We start from the raw sequence: 23,407 nt of genomic DNA on the forward strand, positions 1-23,407 counted from the left end.
CCTTTTTTTTTTTTTTGAGATAGAGTCTCGCTCTGTCGCCCAGGCTGGAGTGCAGTGGCGCGTTCTTGGCTCACTGCAACCTCCACCTCCCGGGTTCAAGCAATTCTGCTGCCTCGACCTCCTGAGTAGCTGAGATTACAGACATGTGTCAGCACGCCCAGCTAGTTTTTGTGTTTTTAGTAGAGACGGGGTTTCACCATGTTGGCCAGGCTGTTCTCAAACTCCCAACCTCAGATGATCCACCCACTCAGCCTCCCAAAGTGCTGGGATTACAGGCGAGAGCCACCACGTCTGGCAGCTATTTATCTTTTTTTGAGATGGAGTCTCACTCTGTCGCCCAAGCTGGAGTGTAGTGCCTCCATCCCAACTCACTGTGACCTCCCCTCCCCAGGTTCAAGCAATTCTCATGCCTTAGCTTCCTGAGTAGCTGGGATTTACAGGTATGCGCCACCACGCCCAACTAATTTTTGTATTTTTAGTAGAGGTTTCACCATATTGGCCAAGCTGGTCTCAAACTCCTGGCCTCAAGTGATCTGCCTGCCTTGGCTTCCCAAAGTGCTGGGATTACAGGTGTGAGCCATGGTGCCTGGCCATATTTTTTTTTTTTTTTTTTTTTTTGAGTCTTGCTCTGTCGCCCGGGCTGGAGTGCAGTGGCCGGATCTCAGCTCACTGCAAGCTCCGCCTCCCGGGTTTATGCCATTCTCCTGCCTCAGCCTCCTGAGTAGCTGGGACCACAGGCGCCCGCCACCTCGCCCGGCTAGTTTTTTGTATTTTTTAGTAGAGATGGGGTTTCACCATGTTAGCCAGGATGGTCTCGATCTCCTGACCTCGTGATCTGCCGGTCTCAGCCTCCCAAAGTGCTGGGATTACAGGCTTGAGCCACCGCGCCCGGCCCATATTTTTTAAAATATTAATAGAGCCTGCATTTCGTTACCTTTCCACTTGGTGATTCCACACACATATAGGAAATCCGAAGTGTGATATTCATTCACTGCTTCTATGAATAAAACAACTACTTGATTAGAAAAAAATGTCATACACAAAACTTAGAGAACATACACTATCAGCACTCAGTATATTGCCCTCTAAATAGGTAAAATCGATTTTTATTGTATACATTTAGAGTTTTGTTTTGTTTTGTTTTCAATTAAAGGTCTGGAAAAGAACTGTGTTTGATATGCAGATATGGTAGAAGACTGCCTGAAAGCTGCTTCCTTTGCCACTTCCTGTGGAGGCCTGTCTTTGCCATTTGCGGTTTCTTTCTTCTTTTGGTAAGGGGAGGCAGGATCTGATTATAGGTTTGAGGTTCTTCTAGCTACATAGAGGAGTTAGTTGGCATAACAGGAGGTGAGTCTTCATTAGCTAGAGTACAAAGTATAGCTAGCAGTAGTCTCCCATAACTCCTCTTAAGGCAATAAACTATGATTTTATATTTGCTTATTCAGTGTGAGTATAACTCAAGGCAGGAACTGAAAGAAAACTTCGAGTGTGACCGGATCCATATTCCTGTCTTTGGTAGGAAAGACAATCTGTTTTTATTCTATGTCTTTATTTACTCTATCTTTCTAAGACAATGTCACAGCTATCAATACTAATCCATTTCGGATTCTCTAACAATGCTTAAGGCTGGGGCCCTCTTTCTGTAGTTCATCAGGATCCTTCAGGCTTACGTATATATCCCTTCCTATATGGGGTGGGGAGCAGATGTACGTCTTGGCAGCATTTTTCATTTGGGGAACTTTTCTCTTTGTTCCTCCCACTGGTCTCTTCACTATCCAGAGGCTAGATTGAGAAGAGCCTCTAAAGTTATTAACTTTGACCACCTCTCTGGAATGTGTGAGGAGAGCCAGGTGATATTCCACACCGGGGTGTTGAATTAGTACTCATCAATGTGGATGGCATCTGTCTCTTCTGGTGAGAGTCCATCTTCAACATTAGAAGGTTGATTTGCCTGGTGCCATGTCATCCACAGTGCAGCGCAGCATTGCACCTTTATCACCAGATAGAGGCTTTATGTCCCGTGCTGTTCTCATTTACAGATGCCTATTTGAGACATTTTCTGTTTCGCAGGGATGTGATGCCTTTGCTACCACTAGGCAAGATAACATCATGAAAAATCCGCTCTTGTCAACTGCAGGGCTTGACTTCCAGTGGGCATGTGACATGAGAGCTGCCACCCTCTTTGGCTTCCTTTTGCTTCGTTTTGCAATTCATGGGGGTTATCCCCTTGAGCCCATAGTACTTCTAACTCTGGTTGCCTGAGTTTTGCTTCCTCTTTTATCCTGTGACCTTGATCGTGATCACTTAACAGTATTCTGGATTCCAAAGATGGATTTAGAGTATAATTCTCTAAATCCTCCGAGGGAGTCCCTCTTAAACTTTCTGGGACCTTGACATTAGGCTAGAGGTTTATTCATTTCTCTTTCTTTCATTGTTCAATTATTTATAACTGGTGAGTTCTATATGCTCAGGAGCTGTTTTTTAAAGACACTTTATCTTTAAATTTTGTGTAAGTGCTGGGGAAAATGACATGTGCTAACAATAACCTTTTTTATTGTAGGTTAGCATCTTGCAAGGAGATAGTAACATATCCAGTCGTGAAACTGGGAAAGACCAGAGCTCTTGCATCAGGGAAACATGTCCCGTCGGAAACAGACGAATCCAAATAAAGTTCACTGTGAGTATCGGACTTTGTCTTCTGGAACCTGGGAATGCTGAGGGGTGGAATGGAAGAGTAACCTGAATTTAGGGGAGAGGCTCACACTAATTTGTGAAGAAGAAAAGGTTAAATGTAAAACACAGTTTACTGAGCAGAAGAGAGAAAAAGAAAGAAAAAGGGTTAAAGATGTTGGATATGATGGATTTAAAGTGTGTCCGGTTGCTGGGGGAGGTGTTGAAAACCTATCTTAGGGGTATATGCACTTGATTTATATTTAATATCACATTAACAAACAATTATAAGATACCTACTCTGTGCAGATCCTTGTGCTAGATTATAAAATAATACAAGATTTATAAGACTGTATTGTAACCTCAGATATATAAATATGAAGGATAGTATATGTTAAGTGCCAAACAGATGCTGCAGATTTTATGTACTAGAGAAGTTAGGAGGAAGGAAGTTAAGAGAGCCCTGTGGACTGAAGTAGCAAGGGGAATGCTTAATGGAAAAGCCTCTAGACCATGCGCCTGAGCTGGGCCTTAGAGGGTAGAAATGGATTTGAAAAAAAATTAAAAAACAAGAGGCAGGGAGAGGGAACATCAGGTAGAGAAAGTGAAGTGAGCAAAGACAGAAGCGGGAATCTACATGTTCAGAGGACAAGGAGACTTTGTATGAAGCAGAGGTTTCATTTGTTCAAAAGTCAGAAGATGTGAGCTTAGAGATGCTTAACTCTACACTGTGGAAGCCTGAATGCCAGGCTAAGTTCAAAGTTCATTCTGTAGTCTGTAGGGAGCTACTGAAGGTTTTTAAGCAGGGAGAGGGGAGTGACATTTAGAATGCAGCGTTTTGGTACTATGAAGCAATTTGTGGGATGGATCACAAGAGGGAGAGGCTAGAAACCAGAAGACCAAGTATACGCTATTACCTTGTGTTGTTTTCAACAGTTTCACGTGCATGTTTTTCTTTTCTTTCTTTCTTTTTTTCTTTTTTTTTTTTTTGAGACAGAGTCTCACTCTGTCACCCAGGCTGTAGTGCAGCAGTGTGATCTCTGCAACCTCTACTTCCCGAGTTCAAGTGATTCTCCTGCCGCAGCCTCTCGAGTAGCTGGGATTAAGGTGCTCACCACCATGCCCAACTAATTTTTTTGTATTTTTAGTAGAGACAGGGTTTCACCATGTTGGCCAGGCTGGCCTTAACCCCTGACCTCAGGTGATCTGGCCACCTCGGGCTCCCAAAGTGCTGGGATTACAGGTATGAGCCACTGCACCTGGTGCATATTTTATTTCAGTAATTGCATAGTGAAATTCTAGAAGGCAGAGACTATGTGCCATATGTGTTTCCTTATATATCCTCTCTACTTCTAGCACTGCTTATGGAAGGTGTTCAAAAAGTGCCTTCTTAAATTGACATTAATATCTATGCAGATTTGAGATAATTAGCCATTTTCTTATGATCTGGGAAGATAAGCATTCCCACCCAAATGTTCGTTAAAAAGACAAATAGTGGCCGGGCACGGTGGCTCACGCCTGTAATCCCAGCACATTGGGAGATCGAGGTGGGCCATATCACCTCAGGTAAGGAGTTCGAGACCAGCCTGGCCAACATGGTGAAAAACCCATCTCCACTAAAAAGGCAAAAAAAATTAACCAGGCATGGTGGCAGGCGTCTGTAATCCCAGCTACTCTACTCGGGAGGCTGAGGCAGGAGAATCACTTGAACCTGTGAGGTGGAGGTTGCAGTGAGCCAAGATCATGTCACTGACTCCAGCCTGGGCAAACATGGTGAGACTCCATTAAAGTCTCACTTGAGGCTGCAGTAAGCCAAGATTATGCCACTGCACTCCAGTCTAGGTGACAGAGTGAGACCCCATCTCAAAAAAACAAACAAAATCCAAAACACTATATCCCAGGCACTATGCACTTTATCTGAATTTTACTGGGTTACTTTAAAAGTAGAAGACAAAATAGTATGAACAGAGGAATTAAGAGGGTTTTGACATTTTATACATTAATGAGATTATAATAGCAAACCTCCATATACAAATCTTTCTTCTATTTAAGTCCTGGAAAAGTATAAAATGGAGCCAGTTGGATGCTTCTAGGAGTATATTCTGGAATGCGGATGTGCAAAGGCTACTTAATATACAGATGAGTGGTTTAGGGAAGATTTAGGAATTGCTGTTAAAACAGCAAAATGCAGCGGGCTTGCACGTGAGGATTGTCAAGGAAGATAAAATGAAGTCTCTTTAGCCGAGCTCGGTGGCTCATGCCTGTAATCCCAACACCTGGGGAGGCCAGTGCAGGATAACTTGAGGCCAGGAGTTCAAGTGCAGCCTGGGCAACAAGGCAAAACTCCATCTGTACCAAAAATACAAAAATTAGCTGGGCATGGTGGCACACACCTGTAGTGCCAGCTACTTAGGAGACAGAGGTGGGAGGATCGGTTGAACCCAAAAGGTCGAGGCTGAAGTGAGCTGAGATCATGCCACTGCACTCCAACCTGGGCGTCAGAGTGAGATCCTGTCTCCAAAAACAAAAAAAGAAAAAGAAAGAAAAAAATGAAGTATTTTAGCATAGGCCATCCATCCCAGGGGTTTAGGATTGTTTCTCCACTCTGGTTGATAAAAGACACAAGTGGTCGGGCACAGGTGGTGCATACCTGTAATTCCAGCACTTTGGGAGGCCAAGTCTGGTGGATCATGAGGTCAAGAGTTTGAGAACAGCCTGGCCAAGATGTTGAAACCCTATCTCTACTAAAAATACAAAAATTAGCTGGGTGCAGTGGCGGGTGTCTGTAATCCCAGCTACTTGGGAGGCTGAGGCAGGAGAATCGCTTGAACCCGGGAGGCGGAGGTTGCAATGATCCGAGATAGTGCCACTACACTCTAGCCTGGACAACAGAGCAAGACCCTATCTCAAATAAATAAATAAATAAATAGACACAAGTGTGACCCCCAAGAAGGCATCTGGAAACGTACTCTTAATAGAGATGATAGGTTCGCAAACAAGGCAAGTGTAGGAGTTGGGTGTTCACCTACAAAGCCATCTGTCCAAGAGCCTGATTAGATTTGAGGAAAGTTGCTGGTAGGGTGATGGTGTGATTGTAGTAAGGCCAGGGGAGCCACTTCAGGCTTGTGTGGCCAGTGCCTACGCCCACATAGCATATATCCATCAGCTCTATCTCCCTGCACCATAGTCAAAGCCAAGATGAGCTAGTAATGGAGTTGAAAAATAGATGGAGGCCAGGCGTGGTAGCTCATGCTTGTAATCCCAGCACTTTGGGAGGCCAAGGTGGGTGGATCACCTGAGATCAGGAGTTTGAGACCACCCTGGCCAACATGGTGAAATCCTGTGTCTACTAAAAATACGAAAATTAGCACCGGGCGCCATGGCTCAAGCCTGTAATCTCAGCACTTCAGGAAGCCGAGGCAGGCAGATCACGAGGTCAGGAGATCGAGACCATCCTGGCTAACACGGTATAACCCTGTCTCTACTAAAAATACAAAAAAAAAAAAAAAAAAAGCCAGGCTTGGTGGCAGGCACCTGTAGTCCCAGCTACTCGGGAGGCTGAGGCAGGAGAATGGTGTGAACCTGGGAGGTGGAGTTTGCAGTGAGCCGAGATTGCGCCACGGCGCTCCAGCCTGGGCCACAGAGCGAGACTCTGTCTCAAAAAGAAAAAAAAAGTTAGCTGGGCATTGTGGGGCACGCCTATAATCCCAGCTACTCCGGGGACTGACGTAGGAGGATCACTTGAGCCTGGGAAGTGGAGGTTGCAGTGAGCCAAGATCACATCACTGAACTCCAGCCTGGGCGACGGAGCGAGACTCCATCTCAAAAAAAAGGGAAAAAAGGAAAAACAGATGGAAAAACAGGCCATGGAGGTGGGGAGAATATCACACATCCACAGTTTCAGAAATGAAGTTGCAGAGTCAAGCGAAAGAACATTGTTTTGAGGTGGAGTAGGTGGGACTTTGCAGGCTCTTCGGAGGTGGCCATTACAAGGGCCTTTACTGTGGGGCTATGAGCACAGATGTTCAGCTACAACTAAAGAGCAGACCCCTCGGGAGGGGCTGTTTTCAGTGACGCATTTGATCAGGGAGCCACGAAGACTTCGCAGGTGATACACTAAGCTTGACTAAAGAAGAAAAGACACTGAGATTTGCTAGTTTCAGAGGACCTTCTATTTATTTGTTATTTGGGGACTGAAGCTGACCCTACCCTTTTCACAAAATCATCTTTTCATTGTGCATGACAATAGTGGCAAGTAGAAATATGTAATTTCATTTTCTGACCATGTGAGTCTCCTGTCACCTTGCAGTGAAATGGAACCAACTAAATATATTTAATTTAATGCTGCTTGTCTATTAAAAGTAAATGAAATGGGGCCTAGCATGGTGGCTCATACCTGTAATCCCAGCATTTTGGGAGGCCGAGGCAGGCAGATCACTTGAGGTCAGGAATTCAAGACCAGCCTGGCCGACATGGCAAAACCCTGTCTCTACTAAAATCCAAAAATATAGCTGGGCATGGTGGCACATGCCTGTAATCCTAGATACTTGGGGGGCTGAGGCAGGAGGGTTGCTTGAACCCAGGAGGCAAAGGTGCAGTGAGCTGAGATCACGCTACTGAACTCCAGCCTGGACGACAGAGTGAGACTTGGTCTCAAAAAATAAATACACAAAATAAAGTAAATGAAATGAACTCAAGGTCTGCAGGGCAGGAAAGTCTGCATTAAGCTTTGCTTAAATATCAAAGCTAATTGACATTTGATCAGAGTAATAGCTGAACTTCATTAGATCTGCCTTCTGGGAAGACAAAGATCGTGTGGCATGAAACTAATAGGCCACCTAAAGGGATATATTAAGAACTCCCAGGCCGGGCTCAGTGGCTCATGCCTGTAATCCCAGCACTTTGGGAGGCCGAGGCAGGTGGATCACCTGAGGTCAGAGTTCAAGACCAGCCTGGCCAACATGGTGAAACCCCATCTGTACTTAAAAAATACAAAAATTAGCTGGGCATGGTGGCGGGCGCCTATAATCCCAGCTACTCGGGAGGCTGAGGCAGGAGAATCGCTTAGACCCGGGAAGTGGAGGTTCAGGTGAGCTGAGGTGACACCATTGCACTCCAGCCTGGGCAACGAGGAAAATTCCATCTCGGGAAAAAAAAAAAAAAAAGGATTCCAGCTGGGCATGGTTGCTCACACCTGTAATCTCAACACTTTGGGAGTCTGAGATGGGAGAATTGCTTGAGGACAGGAGTTCGAGACCAGCCTGGGCAACATAGTGGGACCTGATTTCTACAAAAAAATTTAAAAATTAACCAGGCACAGTGCTCATGCCTGTAATCCCAATAGTTTAGGAGGTTGAGGTGGGAGGATTGTTTGAGCCTAGGAGTCCAAGGCTGCAGTGAGCCATGATTGGACCACTGCACTGTAGCCTGGGTGACAGAGCAAAATCCTGTCTCTCTCTCTCTCTCTCTCTCTCTATATATATATATATTTTTTAAAAACAATCCCACAGGCTGTAACCCAGCAACATTTGATGGATCCACATTAGAAGCTAGTGGGCAGCTGCTTTGGTACTCACTGGGTTTTTATCAGGACTGTTTTTATGTCTAAATCACTGGCATGATCCTTTCCTCAGAAATATCTAGATAGACTCTTATATTTTGCCCAGTTCACTTCATTAATAGACTTTGGAATAAAAGCCCAAAATTGTTCTTAGTTACGGAAAAATTGCTGATGGGCTGAAATCTGTTTTAGATCTTCTCCCTACCTTCTTCCCCATTTTACCCCTTCTGAGTACAGTTTTTTTTTTTTTTTTTTTTTGAGGTGGCGTCCCGCTCAGTCGCTCAGGCTGGAGTGCAGTGGCGTGATCTCGGCTCACTGCAACCTCCGCCTCCTGGGTTCAAGCGGTTTTCCTGCCTCAGCCTCCCAAGTAGCAGGGATTACTTTCGCTCGCCACTATACCCGGCTAATTTTTGTACTTTTAGTAGAGACAGGGTTATGCCATGTTGGCCAGGGTGGTCTCAAACTCCTGATCTCAAGTGATCCGCCTGCCTCAGCCTCCCAAAGTGCTGGGATTACAGGCGTGAGCCACCTTGCCCAGCCCTTAGTACACATTTCTGTCAACTACTTGTAGAAAGGCTGAAAATATAGTCCCTTGCACACTTTCATTTAGTGTGTTTGAACTAACCAAACCACTAAGAAAATTAAAACTTCTTTTACTTGAGAGACTTTTGCTTTCAGATTGCAAAACACATGGGTGACTTAAAACCTCTCAGCTTCAACTAAAAGCTTTACAAAGAGAAGGAAGAATAAAAGCTTTTGAAGTCCTTTCTCTTATAAAAAGCGCAACTTACTTTGTTTTTTTTTGTTCATTCTGTTAGCATCCTCGTGAACTAAATGGCTGTGTTCCCCACCTGTGATAGCACTGTGGGTTACAAAGACTGTCAGCTACAAATGAAATCCTAAGCTCCTCACTCCCAATACTAGCTCATTTTTCCTGAACTGGATATCTGCTCTCTTTTTTTTTTTTTTTGAGACAGAGTCTCGCTCTGTCACCCAGGCTGGAGTGCAGTGGCGCGATCTTGGCTCACTGCAAGCTCCACCTCCTGAGTTCACACCATTCTCTTGCCTCAGCCTCCTGAGTAGCTGGGACTACAGGTGCCTGCCACCACGCCTGGCTAATTTTTTGTATTTTTTTAGTAGAGACAGGGTTTCACTATGTTAGCCAGGATGGTCTCGATCTCATGACATCGTGATCCACCCACCTCGGCCTCCCAAAGTACTGGGATTACAGACGTGAGCTACCACGCCCAGCCTATCTGCTCTCTTAAAGAATGTTCCAGCTGCTTTACTTAATTGTAGTCAGCTTGAAATAACATTTGTTTAACTGCACCGAGGACCCAAGAGAGAACTGTAAAAATCTTTGCCTTTCTGATAACTTTCATCTCATTCCTCTCATCTGTTCTCCAAACTTGCTTGCATGGCCTTGTTCTTATCTGGTCTGAGAAACCTTAACCTGGCCGGGCGCAGTGGCTCTCTCCTGTAATCCCAGCACTTTGGGAGCTCAAGGCGGGTGGATCACCTGAGGTCGGGAGTTCGAGACCAGCCTGATCAATATGGAGAAACCCCGTCTCTACTAAAAATACAAAATTAGCTGGGCGTGGTGGTGCTTGCCTGTAATCCCAGCTACTTGGGAAGCTGAGGCAGGAGAATCACTTGAACTCAGGAGGCAGAGGTTGCAGTGAGCTGAGATTGCGCCATTGCACTCCAGCCTGGGTGACAGAGCAAAACTCTGTTTCAAAAAAAAGAAAAACCTTAACCAAATCGCAGACAAACAGTATTTTCTTGATTTTGTATCCAAAAAAGAAAGAAAAAAAAGAGAGAGAGAGAGCACCTTGGTTTTTATTGTGGGAGTGTAGCTGACCCTTAGCTATTAATAGACAAATAAATACCCATATTAAATAAGATGGTTGCCCTACATTAATATCTAGGGACCAGAGAATTTTTTAAAACCTACTCCAAAGGTCTCAAGACAGAAGGGAATAATAATTCTAACATTATAAAAATAGGCAGTTCTGTAACACTTCTTTATCACTAGTATCTCCATGGATCACATTATATGGCAGTTATCATGACATGCTTTTAGCAAGTCTCACTCCCTTCTTATGAAGGGATAGTTCTGGAGAATTTTATTTGGAGATTAGGTAAACAGTAACTAGTAGAAGATAATTCACATATCTTTTCATATGAGGTCTGCTAAAATGGCTTCTTTTTTATGGTTTTTATGTATTTTGCTTTATGTTGATGTTTAAATAGGAATAGTCCTGAGGAATAAAGTTCACCTTATTCTTTTTCCCAAGTCAGGAATAGACTAAAATATAAGAGCACAAGCTTTTCTTTCCAAAGTGCCAAAAAGGAATGATAGAATTAACTTATCCCAGTTACACCAGGTGAGATTGCCTAAGAGTCCTAGATAGGCAAGTTGTATTGAACAGACTCCTCTCTTCCATGAAAGCCTCAATATTTAGACAACATCAATAGAAGAAAATAAATTTTGAGCTCAAGTTGGAGACAAAACTGAATTACTGACTCATCTTGAAAGGCATATATCCTTTTAGATGTATTTTTACTAATCCAATGGTGAATCCAAGAAAGAGGATAGAATGTTTATTCTTAGTATGTTCTAAATCTAGCTGGTTTCTAAGTTTCTTTGGAGACCAGAAGTGTCGCTGATGAGAAAGGTCTTCCCCTTGATAATTATATGCTAGTATATAACTTGTTCCTTAGTGCTATGTCTTCCTATAGCTCCTAAGTCTGAAAACATGCACCTACCCCAAAGAATTCAGTAGCTATTCCAGTTGGCCCTTGACCAGGCACAGTGGCTCATGCTTGTAATCCCAGCACTTTGGGAGGCCAAGGCGAGTGGATCACTTGAGGTCAGGAGTTCAAAACCAGCCTGGCCAACATGGTGAAACCCCATCTCTACTAAAAATACAAAAATTAGCCGGGCATGGTGGCACACACTTGTAATGCCTGCTACTCAGGAGGCTGAGGCAGGAGAATCGCTTGAACACAGGAGGTAGAGGCTGCAGTGAGCCAAGATCACGCCACTGCACTCCAGTCTGAGACTCTATCTCATTTAAAAGAAAAAAAGAAAAAAGAAAGTATCAATTGGCCCTGGTCTTGTTGCACTGTAACCAACACGGAGATATTAAGTATTTCATTTCTGCAAAGGGATGAGGAAGTACTCCCCACTGAATTCATTTTTTTGCTTTCTCTACCCAGTGATTTATATCCAATGTGTCATCTTGGATATTGTGAAGATGGACTTAAAACAGCTTATTTTCCCTTTCCTTGAGGGATAGGTAGCTAAGAGTACACTTTAACATGAACAATCTCCATTCCCAATCACAGTATGAGTCATAACAGCCATAATGTTAGTTACTCGAATCCAAGCATGATAACTCATGATGTGATATCAGAACCATCGTTTTTCCTTTGGTCATATACTGGCCCTGATAACATACTTTTGCTATTTGAGTTGTATGTATCAGTTTCTCATGGTATGAAGGAAACACTAATAATAGGATCTGAGCCTTTCTCACACAGAGGTAAGTGTTTGTTTTTAGCAAAACCATGTGAAGAAGCTTCTAAACTTCTAATTACATCTCTACTAGAAGGCAGTTAAGGAATATAGACGTTAGGCTGGGCGCAGTGACTCACACCTGTAATTCCAAAACTCTAGGATGTCGAGGTAGGGGGTTCCCTTGAGAGCAGGAGTTGCAGACCAGCCTGGACAACACAGTGAGACCCTGTCTATACAAAAAATATATATATGTTAGCCAGGCATGATGGTGCACACCTGTAGTCCCAGCTACTCTGAAAGCTGAGGTGGGAGGATTGCTTGAGACTGCGAGGTTGAGACTCGAGTAAGCTGTGATCACACCACTGCACTCTAGCCTGGGGGAGAGAATGAGACCCTGTCTCAAAAAGGAAAAAAATGGAGAAGGACATTAGAGTTAGATCTGTGTTTGAATACTTGGTTCCACTGTTAACCTTCGTTTTCTCCTAAGTAAAGTATAGGTAGTAATACCTACCACATAGAGTTTTGCAGAGAATTTAGGTGAGGTGATAACTATAAAACACTTACCATAGAGCCTAAAACTTGCAAGTGTTTGGTAGTTGGTATATAATAGATGCCCAATGAATATTTGCTGAACGAATGACTCAGGGGATCACATGAAGCCTACTCCACATCAAGTCTTTCACTCCCCAAGGTCTAGGAGTGCAGGTCAGCTCACCATTTAGTTCCTCCCACATCATTGTATCTAATCTCAGAACCTGAGCCTGTGTACTTTCCTTCCTCTCTTCAGCAAGAAAGGGCCTGGCTATTGTCGGACATTTCACTAGGGCTTTTTATTATTCCCTCTTGCTGGCTGGTGAATGGAGACTGTAGTTTCTACTCTGACTGAGATAATAGAAACCTCAAGAAACCCAACTCTGTTTTCTCCTTATGCCTGGTCTCCTGGAAATAAAAAGGCACTATACTAACTCTTCAGTAGCCACATGGATCCCAAGCAGAGGTCACGAGAAGTAAATGCAAAATCAAGGATCAGTTCGGGGCTTTGGGATACTACATTTAAAAGAAAAAAAGGCCGGGCGCGGTGGCTCAAGCCTGTAATCCCAGCACTTTGGGAGGCCGAGATGGGCGGATCACGAGGTCAGGAGATCGAGACCATCCTGGCTAACACGGTGAAACCTCGTCTCTACTAAAAATACAAAAACTAGCTGGGCGAGGTGGCGGGCACCTGTAGTCCCAACTACTCGGGAGACTGAGGCAGGAGACTGGCGTAAACCCGGGAGGCGGAGCTTGCAGTGAGCTGAGATCCGGCCACTGCACTCCAGTCCGGGTGACAGAGCAAGACTCTGCCTCAAAAAAAAAAAAAAAAAAACTGGACTGGCCGGGCGCGGTGGCTCACGCCTGTAATCCCGGCACTTTGAGAGGCCGAGGTGGGCAGATCATGAGGTCAGGAGATTGAGACCATCCTGGCTAACACGGTGAAACCCCATCTCTACTAAAAAATACCAAAAAATTAGCCAGGCATGGAGGTGGGCGCTGGCACTGCACTCCAGCCTGGGTGATAGAGTGAGACTCTGTCTCCAAAAAAAAAAAAAAAAAAATGGGCCAAGAAGACTACATGAATATTCTTTGTTGTAAATTAGTGTGTTTCAGGAAGTTTGTTCTTCTGCAGAAGTGAGTTCATATCTATTCTTCTAGTCTACTAATCAACCGGTTGTTAATTTTCTCATGGCTAATTATGATAAACATTAGAAAGAAAATCAAGGAAGAACTTCCAGAGTATGTTTTGGAAGGAGAGTGGATGAAAGATGGGGTTAGAGAGATTGTTATTTAGAAGGATGATTTGGGCCGGGCGCGGTGGCTCAAGCCTGTAATCCCAGCACTTTGGGAGGCCGAGACGGGCGGATCACGAGGTCAGGAGATCGAGACCATCCTGGCTAACACGGTGAAACCCCGTCTCTACTAAAAATACAAAAAACTAGCCGGGCGAGGTGGCGGGCGCCTGTAGTCCCAGCTACTCTGGAGGCTGAGGCAGGAGAATGGCGTGAACCCGGGAGGCGGAGCTTGCAGTGAGCTGAGATCCGGCCACTGCACTCCAGCCTGGGCCACAGAGCGAGACTCCGTCTCAAAAAAAAAAAAAAAAAAAAAATAGAAGGATGATTTGAAGCACTTGTTTGTAGTCAGAGATAAGACACTGAGTCAAGACCATAATGCTAGTACATTAAGGTACAGAGACTTGGCCCAGATTTGTTGCCCTGTCTTTATCCCATCACTTTGCCCCTTCTTGCCTCTATCCTCCCAGTCCTGATGGAAGGTTGTAAATGGATTTGACAGTCTGCAGTTACATTTGTGAAGTAGCAAGTTGATCACCTTTTGAAAGGAGTCAAGACTAGGAGGATTTAAGAGGAGCAAGTGATGCTTTCTAGAGCATCTGGCTTACTGCCCAGGAAGAGCAGCTGCACCCAGAAGCTGTTGAAGGCAGCAAGCTGACTTGGAGATGAATGACTCCACCACAGGGTACCTGCCTGTCTCCTACTTTTGAATGGTCTGACCTTCCAACCAGCTTGCCTGGGGATATGCTGCCCAGCTGGTGGCCTGACTATTTTTCCTTGTGACCACCAGGGGATCAAGTATTTGCTGGGCTAGAAGAGCAAGCCCGCCAGGCGATGATGAAAACTGATTTTCCTGGAGACCTTGGCAGTCAGCGACAAGCTATCCAACAACTAAGAGATCAGGACTCCAGTAGCAGTGAGTTCTGCACCTTCTGGTAATGACTCAGGGCAATGGGAGAAGAATTATCAGAGTGTGTGTGCTCTGGGGATTGTGCATGGGGGTTGGGAGAAAGACATGAAAAAGGAGATATGTGGCTCTTCAGTGTCCCCAAAGGTGGTCTAAGGTGTGTGGGCATATGTTTATCCAGAAAAAGAGGACAGGTTTGGCATTTTATTTATATATATATCTAATTTTTTTTTTTTTTTTTGAAATGGAGTTTCGCTCTTGTTGCCCAGGCTGGAGTGCAATGGCGTGATCTCAGCTCACTGCAACCTCTGCCTCCCAGGTTCAAGCGATTCTCTTGCCTCAGCCTCCTGAGTAGCTGGGATTACAGGCACCCGCCACCACTCCCAGCTAACTTTGTATTTTTAGTAGAGACGGGGTTTCTCCATGTTGGTCAGGCTGGTCTCGAACTCCCGACCTCAGGTGATCCACTTGCCTCGGCCTCCCAAAGTGCTGGGATTACAGGTGTGAGCCACCGTGCCTGGCCAATGTGTATGTTTTTAGCTTATGGACTATAGTACTTGGCACAGTGCCACATGCAGATAGGTTTGTTGGTTGTGATAGGCAATGATACAGGAATAAATAGTGCTCTAGCAGTCCCTGGGTTAGGTCAAATGACAAGAAAAAAATCCCTGTCTCCTAGGATCTATGTATTTGTAATCAATAAAATATAAGGGTGGCATTAATGAAACCTTGCTTGAAGGCCCAGTTTTAATGTTAAACAAGAAGATTTGCTTAGTAATGAGGTTATGCAGTGTATAAAATGCTAACGTCAAGGTCTTCCTATACCAGTTCCCTAAGAAAATCCCTGTGGTTAAGACAGTAGCTGTTATAAGTTGAGCCTCATGGATTGTCTAGACGTCTGTCCTGTGACCTGTCTGAACAAACACGTCTTGAGATGTGTTTTCCTAGGAAGATTTCAGCACTTTCCCCACCTCATCTATTTGATATAGGTTTTTATTAGTATGAATTCAGAATGACTTTTCCAATTTTTTATCACATTTGAGGCTGGGTTGGGTGAAAACGGAGAGAGGACTCTGTAACCTTCTAGGAACTTGTTTCCACCCAAGCTAATAATTAATCAACATCAACAACATAAAATAATTTAGCAGTTAATTGCTCGGGCACAGAAAAATGAACCCAAACCTATGGAAGCCACCACTTTCTTGAGTAGGAATTACAATATCTGCAAAAGTCTAATAGGTTTCCATTCTGAAGGATGTACTATCCCTCTAGACAGTACACATTTTTAAAAACATTTTCTAGTAGCGAGATATATTTAGATTATTGCAAAATTACAAAAATATGTTCGATACATCACTTTATATTATACTACGTTTACAAGTATTTCAAGTAAGCTGGTGAGAAAACATGGTGTGATCTAATCTGTGCCCATCCTTCACTATTGAGTTGGATTCAAATGAAAGGAACTTTGGGCTGGGGAATAAGACACACAAACCATAGCTCTTTCCAGGCCCTAAATCCAGTCCACCAATTGCCTAGAGTATCTAATAAGGACACATGTAACTACTAGCAGATGATTTGGTTAGACCTTCTCATGAAGAAAGGGAGTGTAACTAGTTTTGCCAAGGAAGAAGGGAAATATAAGGGGTGTTGCTCACATACTAGTGGATTTAGATATTATGCAAGGGGTAGTAGGAAGACAGGCAGCACTGTTAGCTAGGAAATCTGAGTCTCATGTGGACAGCCTGGTGAGACTCTGCCCTATATTTCTCTCTTGCTCACATCAGGCCCAAAAGTCCAGGATCCAGGTGGGGTTAAGATAGGGCTGGAGTGTGACAGCTTCCCTAGGCTTGGCTACCTCTTGTGATCTTCAAGGTACTAGCACTTTATTTGTTTCCCTTTCAGAAAGAACTGCATTTGTTACTTGTTTTCCGGATCCTTTTTCATTTTCTATTTTATAAGTAATAGAGAAGAAAAATCAGCTCACATAAACCTTGCAGATTCCCCAGCCATAGGCAGACCTCCCCAAAGTCACATCCTACCCCTAAAACTAAAACTTAACTCAATTCCTATATTAGTCACAATAAATTACATTTCATCCTAAAGAATGGCCCGTTCCTTCCACTTAATGCATGGAGTTACCCATCAGATAATCCAAATCATCAACAAAAACAACGGATTTCCTTAGTTCAGAATGCCGTGTTACAATAGTAGAGTAAGAACCGAGTGAGTCGGATACCACTGCAAAGTGCCTGAGGTTGGTTGCTGTGCTAATTTTTCCACTGTAATGAGCAGCCCTTTCCCTATAAAGTGACATCATTTCAAACTAATTTCCTACTGCTTCCTTTGCTGGTAAGAGGGAAGAAAAACTTGATGTTTCTGTAAGTCTGCCTTGGGGTTGGCTGGGAAAGAAGAGATCAGTGGGGTTCAGAGTAGAATAGTATAGTGACACCATGGAGAAGTTGTGCGGAGGGCTCATGGCGAAATCAGTGGAAAGTGTTGGTAAGTCAGAGGCGGTGTACAGTGGGAAGGAGCTCGGGGTAAGGTGCTTGGGGAGGTGTGATTTGAAGTGTGAGATATTTGAAAACCATGAGTCAGGAAGATTATTTTCATAATCATATAGAGGGCACAGTAACCATTTCCAATGCAGTTTTGCCTCACATCTTCCCTTTACGTGTATATGGCATAACAAATGACAGCTATAGCTGGTTTCCACTTGACATAATATGTACCCCAAAAAAACTATATAAACTATATTATGGAAGATCTGAAAATGTTTTCTATTATAACTGCCAACTGTAGGGTGGAGAGCAGCTCAGGATGTATTCATGCAAAAATCAGAACAAGTGACCAGTTTGTATGTTCCAGGTGACAGTGAGGGTGATGAAGAGGAGACCACACAAGATGAAGTCTCTTCCCACACATCAGAGGAAGATGGAGGGGTGGTCAAAGTGGAGAAAGAGTTAGAAAATACACAACAGCCTGTTGGTGGGAACGAAGTGGTAGAGCACGAGGCAAGTGACAATGGCCCCTGGGTCCAGGTCCAACAATGCCCTATCCTTCTGCCTACCCTTATGTTGCTCACCCCTGTGGCACAGTCTTTGCCTCTGATGGTCTCCTGGGCCTGCAAAGGAGGCCTCTTCCTTCATGGCACCAGAACCCACACCTCAGACTCTCGGTTCTCGCCACATTCAGCTTTCCTTTTCCATCCATGAATCACTGCGCTCGTGCACAGCTCTCTTTCCTACAGCTCCCCACGCCTTTCCAGACAGGAGAGCTACTTTGGTGAAGTAGAAAGCTGACTTCCCAAGGTGGACTCTTAAATGTGCTTGCAAATCTCAGTCAAGGTGTCACCTGGAGTGCCACCTTCTCACTAACTTGTTTCTTGAGGATTCCTGAAAGGAACATGATAGGAAAAACACTACCCCTGTCTGCAGAGTTTATGTTCAGGGAAAAAATAGATTGACTCTCTCTGAGGCAATCCTGTGTCCTCATGGCTGAAAGCCATAATTCCCTTTCAACTATTACTTTTTCCTTCAGCCCACAATGGGAAACTAAGAATAACATGTGCCATCAGTCTGGGTTCCTTTTAACAGGATACCCTGTTTAAAAAGCTGGGGTAGGGAAGAGATGAGTCCTAATAGTCCTAATGAGTTGCCTATTTGTTGAATCACAGGTCACAGGGAATTTGAATTCTGACCCCTTGCTTGAACTCTGCCAGTGTCCCCTCTGCCAGCTAGACTGCGGGAGCCGGGAGCAGTTGATCGCTCATGTGTACCAGGTATGCTTCGGGGAGCTGTGTGCTCTGGAACACGAGTGTGGGCAGCTTGTCTGTAGCCCAGATCCCCGTTTGGCCTTTGTCTCTCTCTGGCTCCTGAAGGAGTCGTGGGTTGTCGCTTCCATTAAGATTCGTCTTAGGGAGGCTGGGCGCAGTGGCTCACGCCTGTAATCCCAGCACTTTGGGAAACCGAGGCGGGTGGATCACTTGAAGTCAGGAGTTCGAGACCAGCCTGGCCAACATGGCAAAACCCTATCTCTACCAAAAATACAAAAATTAGCCAGATGTGGTGGCATGCACCTGTAGTCCCAGCTACTTGGGAGGCTGAGGCAGGAGAATCGCTTGAACCCAGTAGGTGGAGGTCACAGTGAGCCAAGATCACACCATTACACTCCAGCCTGGGTGACAGAATTAGACTCTGTCTCAAAAAAAAAAAAAAAAAAAATTCGGCCCAAAGCCAGGCATGGTGGCTCACACCCAGAATCCCAGCACTTTGAGAGGCTGAGGTGGGAAGGATTGCTTAACCTCAGGAATTCAAGACCAGCCTGGGCAACGTAGCAAGACCCCAGCTCTACAAAAAATTTTTTAAAAATTAGTTGGGCATGGTGGCATGCACCTGTAGTACCAGTTGCTTAGAAGACTGAGGTGGGAGGATAGCTTGAACCTAGGAGGTTGAGGCTGCAGTGATCATGCTTCAGCTCGGGTGACAGAGTGAGACTGTATTGAAAAAGAAAAAAAAAAAAAAAAAAAGATTCTGCTCCAAGCTTCCAACATTTTAGAAAATACATGAGATATATTAGATAAACACGTTCTGGGGTTCCGGGCAGACACACTGTGAAAATTAAGTGATTTTTTTTCTAAATTATTTAATGCATATTTTAAATAATGAAATATAAACTAATGTATACTAATAATGAGGGCTTTGTGTTAAAGAAAAGAAAATTAGTTAGCATGGGCCAGGCGCAGTGGCTCATGTCTGTAATCCCAGCACTTTGGGAGGCCAAGGTGGGAGGATCACTTGAGGTCAGGAGTTCAAGACCAGCCTGGTCAACATGGTGAAACCCTGTCTCTACTAAAATAAAAAAAAATTAGCCAGCTGTGGTGGCACGCGCCTATAATCCCAGCTACTTGGGAAGCTGAGGCAGGAGAATGGCTTGAACCTGGGAGGCGGAGGCTGCAGTGAGCTGAGATTGTGCCACTGCACTCCAGCCTGGGTGACAAAACGAGATTCCGTCTAAAAAAAAAAAATTAGTTAACACAAATGGTATGTTAAAAATTGGTGTGAACCAGTATTTCTTCAGAAGACTATCTTCAGAAGATTGAGAAAGCAAGATATAAATACCTGTTGCGTACCAGTATTCTAGGCCAGCTTCAAGATTTGGCCTTTATTGTTCCCTTAACACGTATTTGTACCTGCGTAGTGTGAGCCAGGAAGACAGAGAGAAATTATTCGAGACATGAATTCCTCTCAGGCTCTGAAGAGGGCCCTGGGGCCCCACTGTTTCTTTTCTTTTTCTTTCTTTTTTTCTTTCTTTTTTTTTTTTTTTTTTTTTTTTTTGAGACGGAGTCTTGCTCTGTCGCCCAGGCTAGAGTGCAGTGGCCGGATCTCAGCTCACCGCAACCTCTGCCTCCTGGGTTCACGCCATTCTCCTGCCTCAGCCTCCCGAGTGGCTGGGACCACAGGCGCCCACCACCTCGCCCGGCTAATTTTTTGTATTTTTAGTAGAGACGGGGTTTCACCGTGTTAGCCAGGAGGGTCTCGATCTCCTGACCTCGTGATCCGCCCGTCTCGGCCTCCCAAAGTGCTGGGATTACAGGCTTGAGCCACCGCGCCCGGCTCTTTTTTTTCTTTCTTTTTTTTTTTTTTTGAGATAGTTTCGCTCTATTACCCAGGCTGGAGTGCAGTGGTATGATCTTGGCTCACTGTGAACTCCACCTCTCAGGTTCAAGCAATTCTCCTGCCTCAGCCTCCTGAGTAGCTGGGACTACGGGCCCCCTACACCCGGCTAATTTTTGTATTTTTAGTAGAGATGGGTTTCACCATATTGGCCAGGCTGGTCTCGAACTCCTGACCTTGTGATCGACCTGCCTCAACCTCCTAAAGTGTTGGGATTACAGGCATGAGCCACCGTGCCTGGCCCCCACTGTTCCTTAAGTCAGCCACATGTCCCAGAATGTAGGCAGAGCTCAAGCTAATGAAATCTAAGCAGTGGTCTAAATGGCCAGGGCCTCTAATATAAGAGACTGACTTTTCTAGGGGCTAAACAGAATACTTGCAAGTTCCTTATTCTGAGACTAAAGAAAGGGGACATTTCCCAAAAGTCATTTCTAAGTGGATGCAGATTGTCCTGGAGGTAGCACAAGACTGACAGATCAAGGCTCTGTTTTACAGCACACTGCAGCAGTGGTGAGCGCCAAGAGCTACATGTGTCCTGTCTGTGGCCGGGCCCTTAGCTCCCCGGGGTCATTGGGTCGCCACCTCTTAATCCACTCGGAGGACCAGCGTTCTAACTGTGCTGTGTGTGGAGCCCGGTTCACCAGCCATGCCACTTTTAACAGGTCAGCTGGGCACCTATCCCTGTTGTGCTGGGAGCAAATTACTGGGTGTGAGTTCTGCTTTCTGAAGTCAAAGCGAAGGCTAGGCATAGGTAATGCAAAGGCAGCTGATGCATGCTCCTTGGAAGTACAAGTAAGAAGGCTAGGAAATATGCCTATTCCATCACATAGCCCCAAAGGAAAATCAATTCCCGTTTCTTTTCCCATCAGAATATCTTCAACTAGAAAGCGATGTAGGCAGTTCCAAGAACACTCATGATAAAGCATGGAGAAAGAAGTTATAGGGTGGAGAGGACCCTGGCATGAGGACGCAGTCTCCTCCGTGTCCTAGGAAGACTGGAACGTTGTGTCCTCGTCCCGTTTGTCTAGTGTACAGTGCAGTGTCTGCCTTTGCATGCAGGCAGTGCGCGGGAAGGAGGTGAGTTGGTGGCCTGCACCTTGCCTGAAGGAGGTCTCCACCTCCAGGAGCCTCCATTCCCACAGCAGGACTGCCCCTGCAAAGCTCTTATCAAAACCATTATTCTGACTTGAGTGAAAACGCCAAGGGTTTGTCTGATTTCTGGTGCGTTGCTGTGGCAGGTGGCTCAGTCATTAACTCCAGATGGGCTTTAAGAGTTGGTAGACACCCGGCCTGGTGCGGTGGCTCACGCCTGTAATCTCAGCACTTTGGGAGGCCTAGGCGGGTGGATCACAAGGTCAGGAGTTTGAGACCAGCCTGACCAATGTGATGAAACCCCATCTCTACTAAAAATACAAAAATTAGCCAGGCGTGGTAGCAGCCACCTGTAATCCCAGCTACTCAGGAGGCTGAGGCAGGAGAATGGCTTGAACATAGGAGGTGGAGGTTGCAGTGAGCCGAGGTCGTGCCATTGCACTCCAGCCCGGGCGACGGAGTGAGGCTGTGTATCAAAAAAAAAAAAAAAAAAAAAAAAATAGAGTTGGTAGACAACTCTTGAGCAAAGAGAAGGGATGGAGCAGTAGAAGAGGTCCACCAACCATTCAAACTGACCCCGTGTGGTGAACGTGGAGCCACTGGCCTCATAGGAAAAGAATAAGGCAGGGCTGGAGTCCCAACTCTTGCTGGAAGGAAACACTAACCATCCAAAATGTTTGCTTTCCAGTGAGAAACTTCCTGAAGTACTCAATATGGAATCCCTACCCACAGTCCACAATGAAGGCCCCTCCAGTGCTGAGGGAAAGGACATTGCCTTTAGTCCTCCAGTATACCCTGCTGGAATTCTGCTTGTGTGCAACAACTGTGCTGCCTACCGTAAACTGCTGGAAGCCCAGACTCCCAGTGTACGCAAGTGGGCCCTACGTCGACAGAATGAGCCTTTGGAAGTACGACTGCAGCGGCTGGAACGAGAGCGCACGGCCAAGAAGAGCCGGCGGGACAATGAGACCCCCGAGGAGCGGGAGGTGAGGCGCATGAGGGACCGTGAAGCCAAGCGCTTGCAGCGCATGCAGGAGACAGATGAGCAGCGGGCACGCCGGCTGCAGCGGGATAGGGAGGCCATGAGGCTGAAGCGGGCCAACGAAACCCCAGAAAAGCGGCAGGCCCGGCTCATCCGAGAGCGAGAGGCCAAGCGGCTCAAGAGGCGACTGGAGAAAATGGACATGATGTTGCGAGCTCAGTTTGGCCAGGACCCTTCTGCCATGGCAGCCTTAGCAGCTGAAATGAACTTCTTCCAGCTGCCTGTAAGTGGGGTGGAGTTGGACAGCCAACTTCTGGGCAAGATGGCCTTTGAAGAGCAGAACAGCAGCTCTCTGCACTGAACCACACCCTCCTGCCTGCCCTCCTCCCCACCTACCTACCCACCCACCCGCAGCCACAGCCACGAGGACCAGTGCTGCTGCCACCCACGAGGCCCTGTCCTTGCTGCCAGAGGCAGGCCTGGGTTTGTTGCAGGTGGACCTGAGCAGCCCTTGCATGTGGGAGCAGGATGACTGGGTCAGGAGGGACCTGGCCCAAGGCAGCTCTGGACAAGGGAGCAGGCAGTCCAGAGAACTGGCCTCCCCAGCCCACTGCCACAGGCCGTGCTTCTAGGACTGTGGGGCTCCTGTATGGCCCATGAAGTTGTGAGGTCAAATAAATTAATTTTATCTTTACTGCCCCTTTCTTGCTTTTCTCTCAATGTCATTCTAGCAAATGAAGTGATCTAGGAGAAACCTGGGTGGAAATTTTCAGACAGTGGCTTCTGGTGGCTTGTCCTTTTCTTAGGGAGGGTGCTCCTCAGCTTAGGCTGTCCAAGCAGAGGTCCTCATTTGGGTCTTTACAAGTTGCCAAGGAATTAGCACGACGCCAAAGAAAGAACCGATGTTGACTGTGATGATTATTCCCACAACCATAATGAAGATACCTGTGGTCCCAAGGGCTATTTAAACCTAGCTTCCCTTTTCCAAACTCAGAAGTCTGTCCTCATAACTGGTGTTTTCTGAAGACTATGCAATACCTTCAACTAGGTGTGCAACTTTTCCCAGCAATACTGTTTGTTGAACATTTACAATTCTAGACAGTAGTCAGCTGCATCTAGGAATAGGCTCATAGAAATAGCTGCAATATTAAGGTCCACAGCACCAAGAAACT

General features: G+C 45.5%; 1 protein-coding gene across 18 annotated transcripts in view; it reads left to right on the forward strand.

The window, feature by feature from the left end:
* The window catches only part of ZNF821 (zinc finger protein 821), a 26,473-nt gene extending 3,539 nt beyond the window's left edge, over nucleotides 1-22,934 (forward strand). For 4 of the 18 annotated variants that reach the window (XM_023210331.3, XM_023210333.2, XM_023210332.2 and 1 more), the window contains exons 3-8: nucleotides 2,561-2,677; nucleotides 14,370-14,495; nucleotides 17,355-17,500; nucleotides 18,163-18,267; nucleotides 20,657-20,823; nucleotides 21,942-22,934. In XM_023210331.3, the coding sequence (XP_023066099.1) occupies nucleotides 2,638-2,677; nucleotides 14,370-14,495; nucleotides 17,355-17,500; nucleotides 18,163-18,267; nucleotides 20,657-20,823; nucleotides 21,942-22,596 (1,239 nt within the window). In that variant the 5' untranslated portion in view covers nucleotides 2,561-2,637 and the 3' untranslated portion in view covers nucleotides 22,597-22,934. Of the gene's footprint in view, nucleotides 1-1,153; nucleotides 1,272-2,560; nucleotides 2,678-14,049; nucleotides 14,265-14,369; nucleotides 14,515-17,354; nucleotides 17,501-18,162; nucleotides 18,268-20,656; nucleotides 20,824-21,030; nucleotides 21,213-21,941 lie in introns of those variants that run through there. The other 14 variants (XM_023210336.3, XM_023210337.2, XM_023210335.3 and 11 more) reach the window with 8 other exon arrangements.
* The last annotated feature ends 473 nt before the right edge of the window (nucleotides 22,935-23,407 follow it).

Source organism: Piliocolobus tephrosceles, chromosome 17 (assembly GCF_002776525.5).
Source record: "Piliocolobus tephrosceles isolate RC106 chromosome 17, ASM277652v3, whole genome shotgun sequence".
Lineage (NCBI taxonomy): Eukaryota > Metazoa > Chordata > Mammalia > Primates > Cercopithecidae > Piliocolobus > Piliocolobus tephrosceles.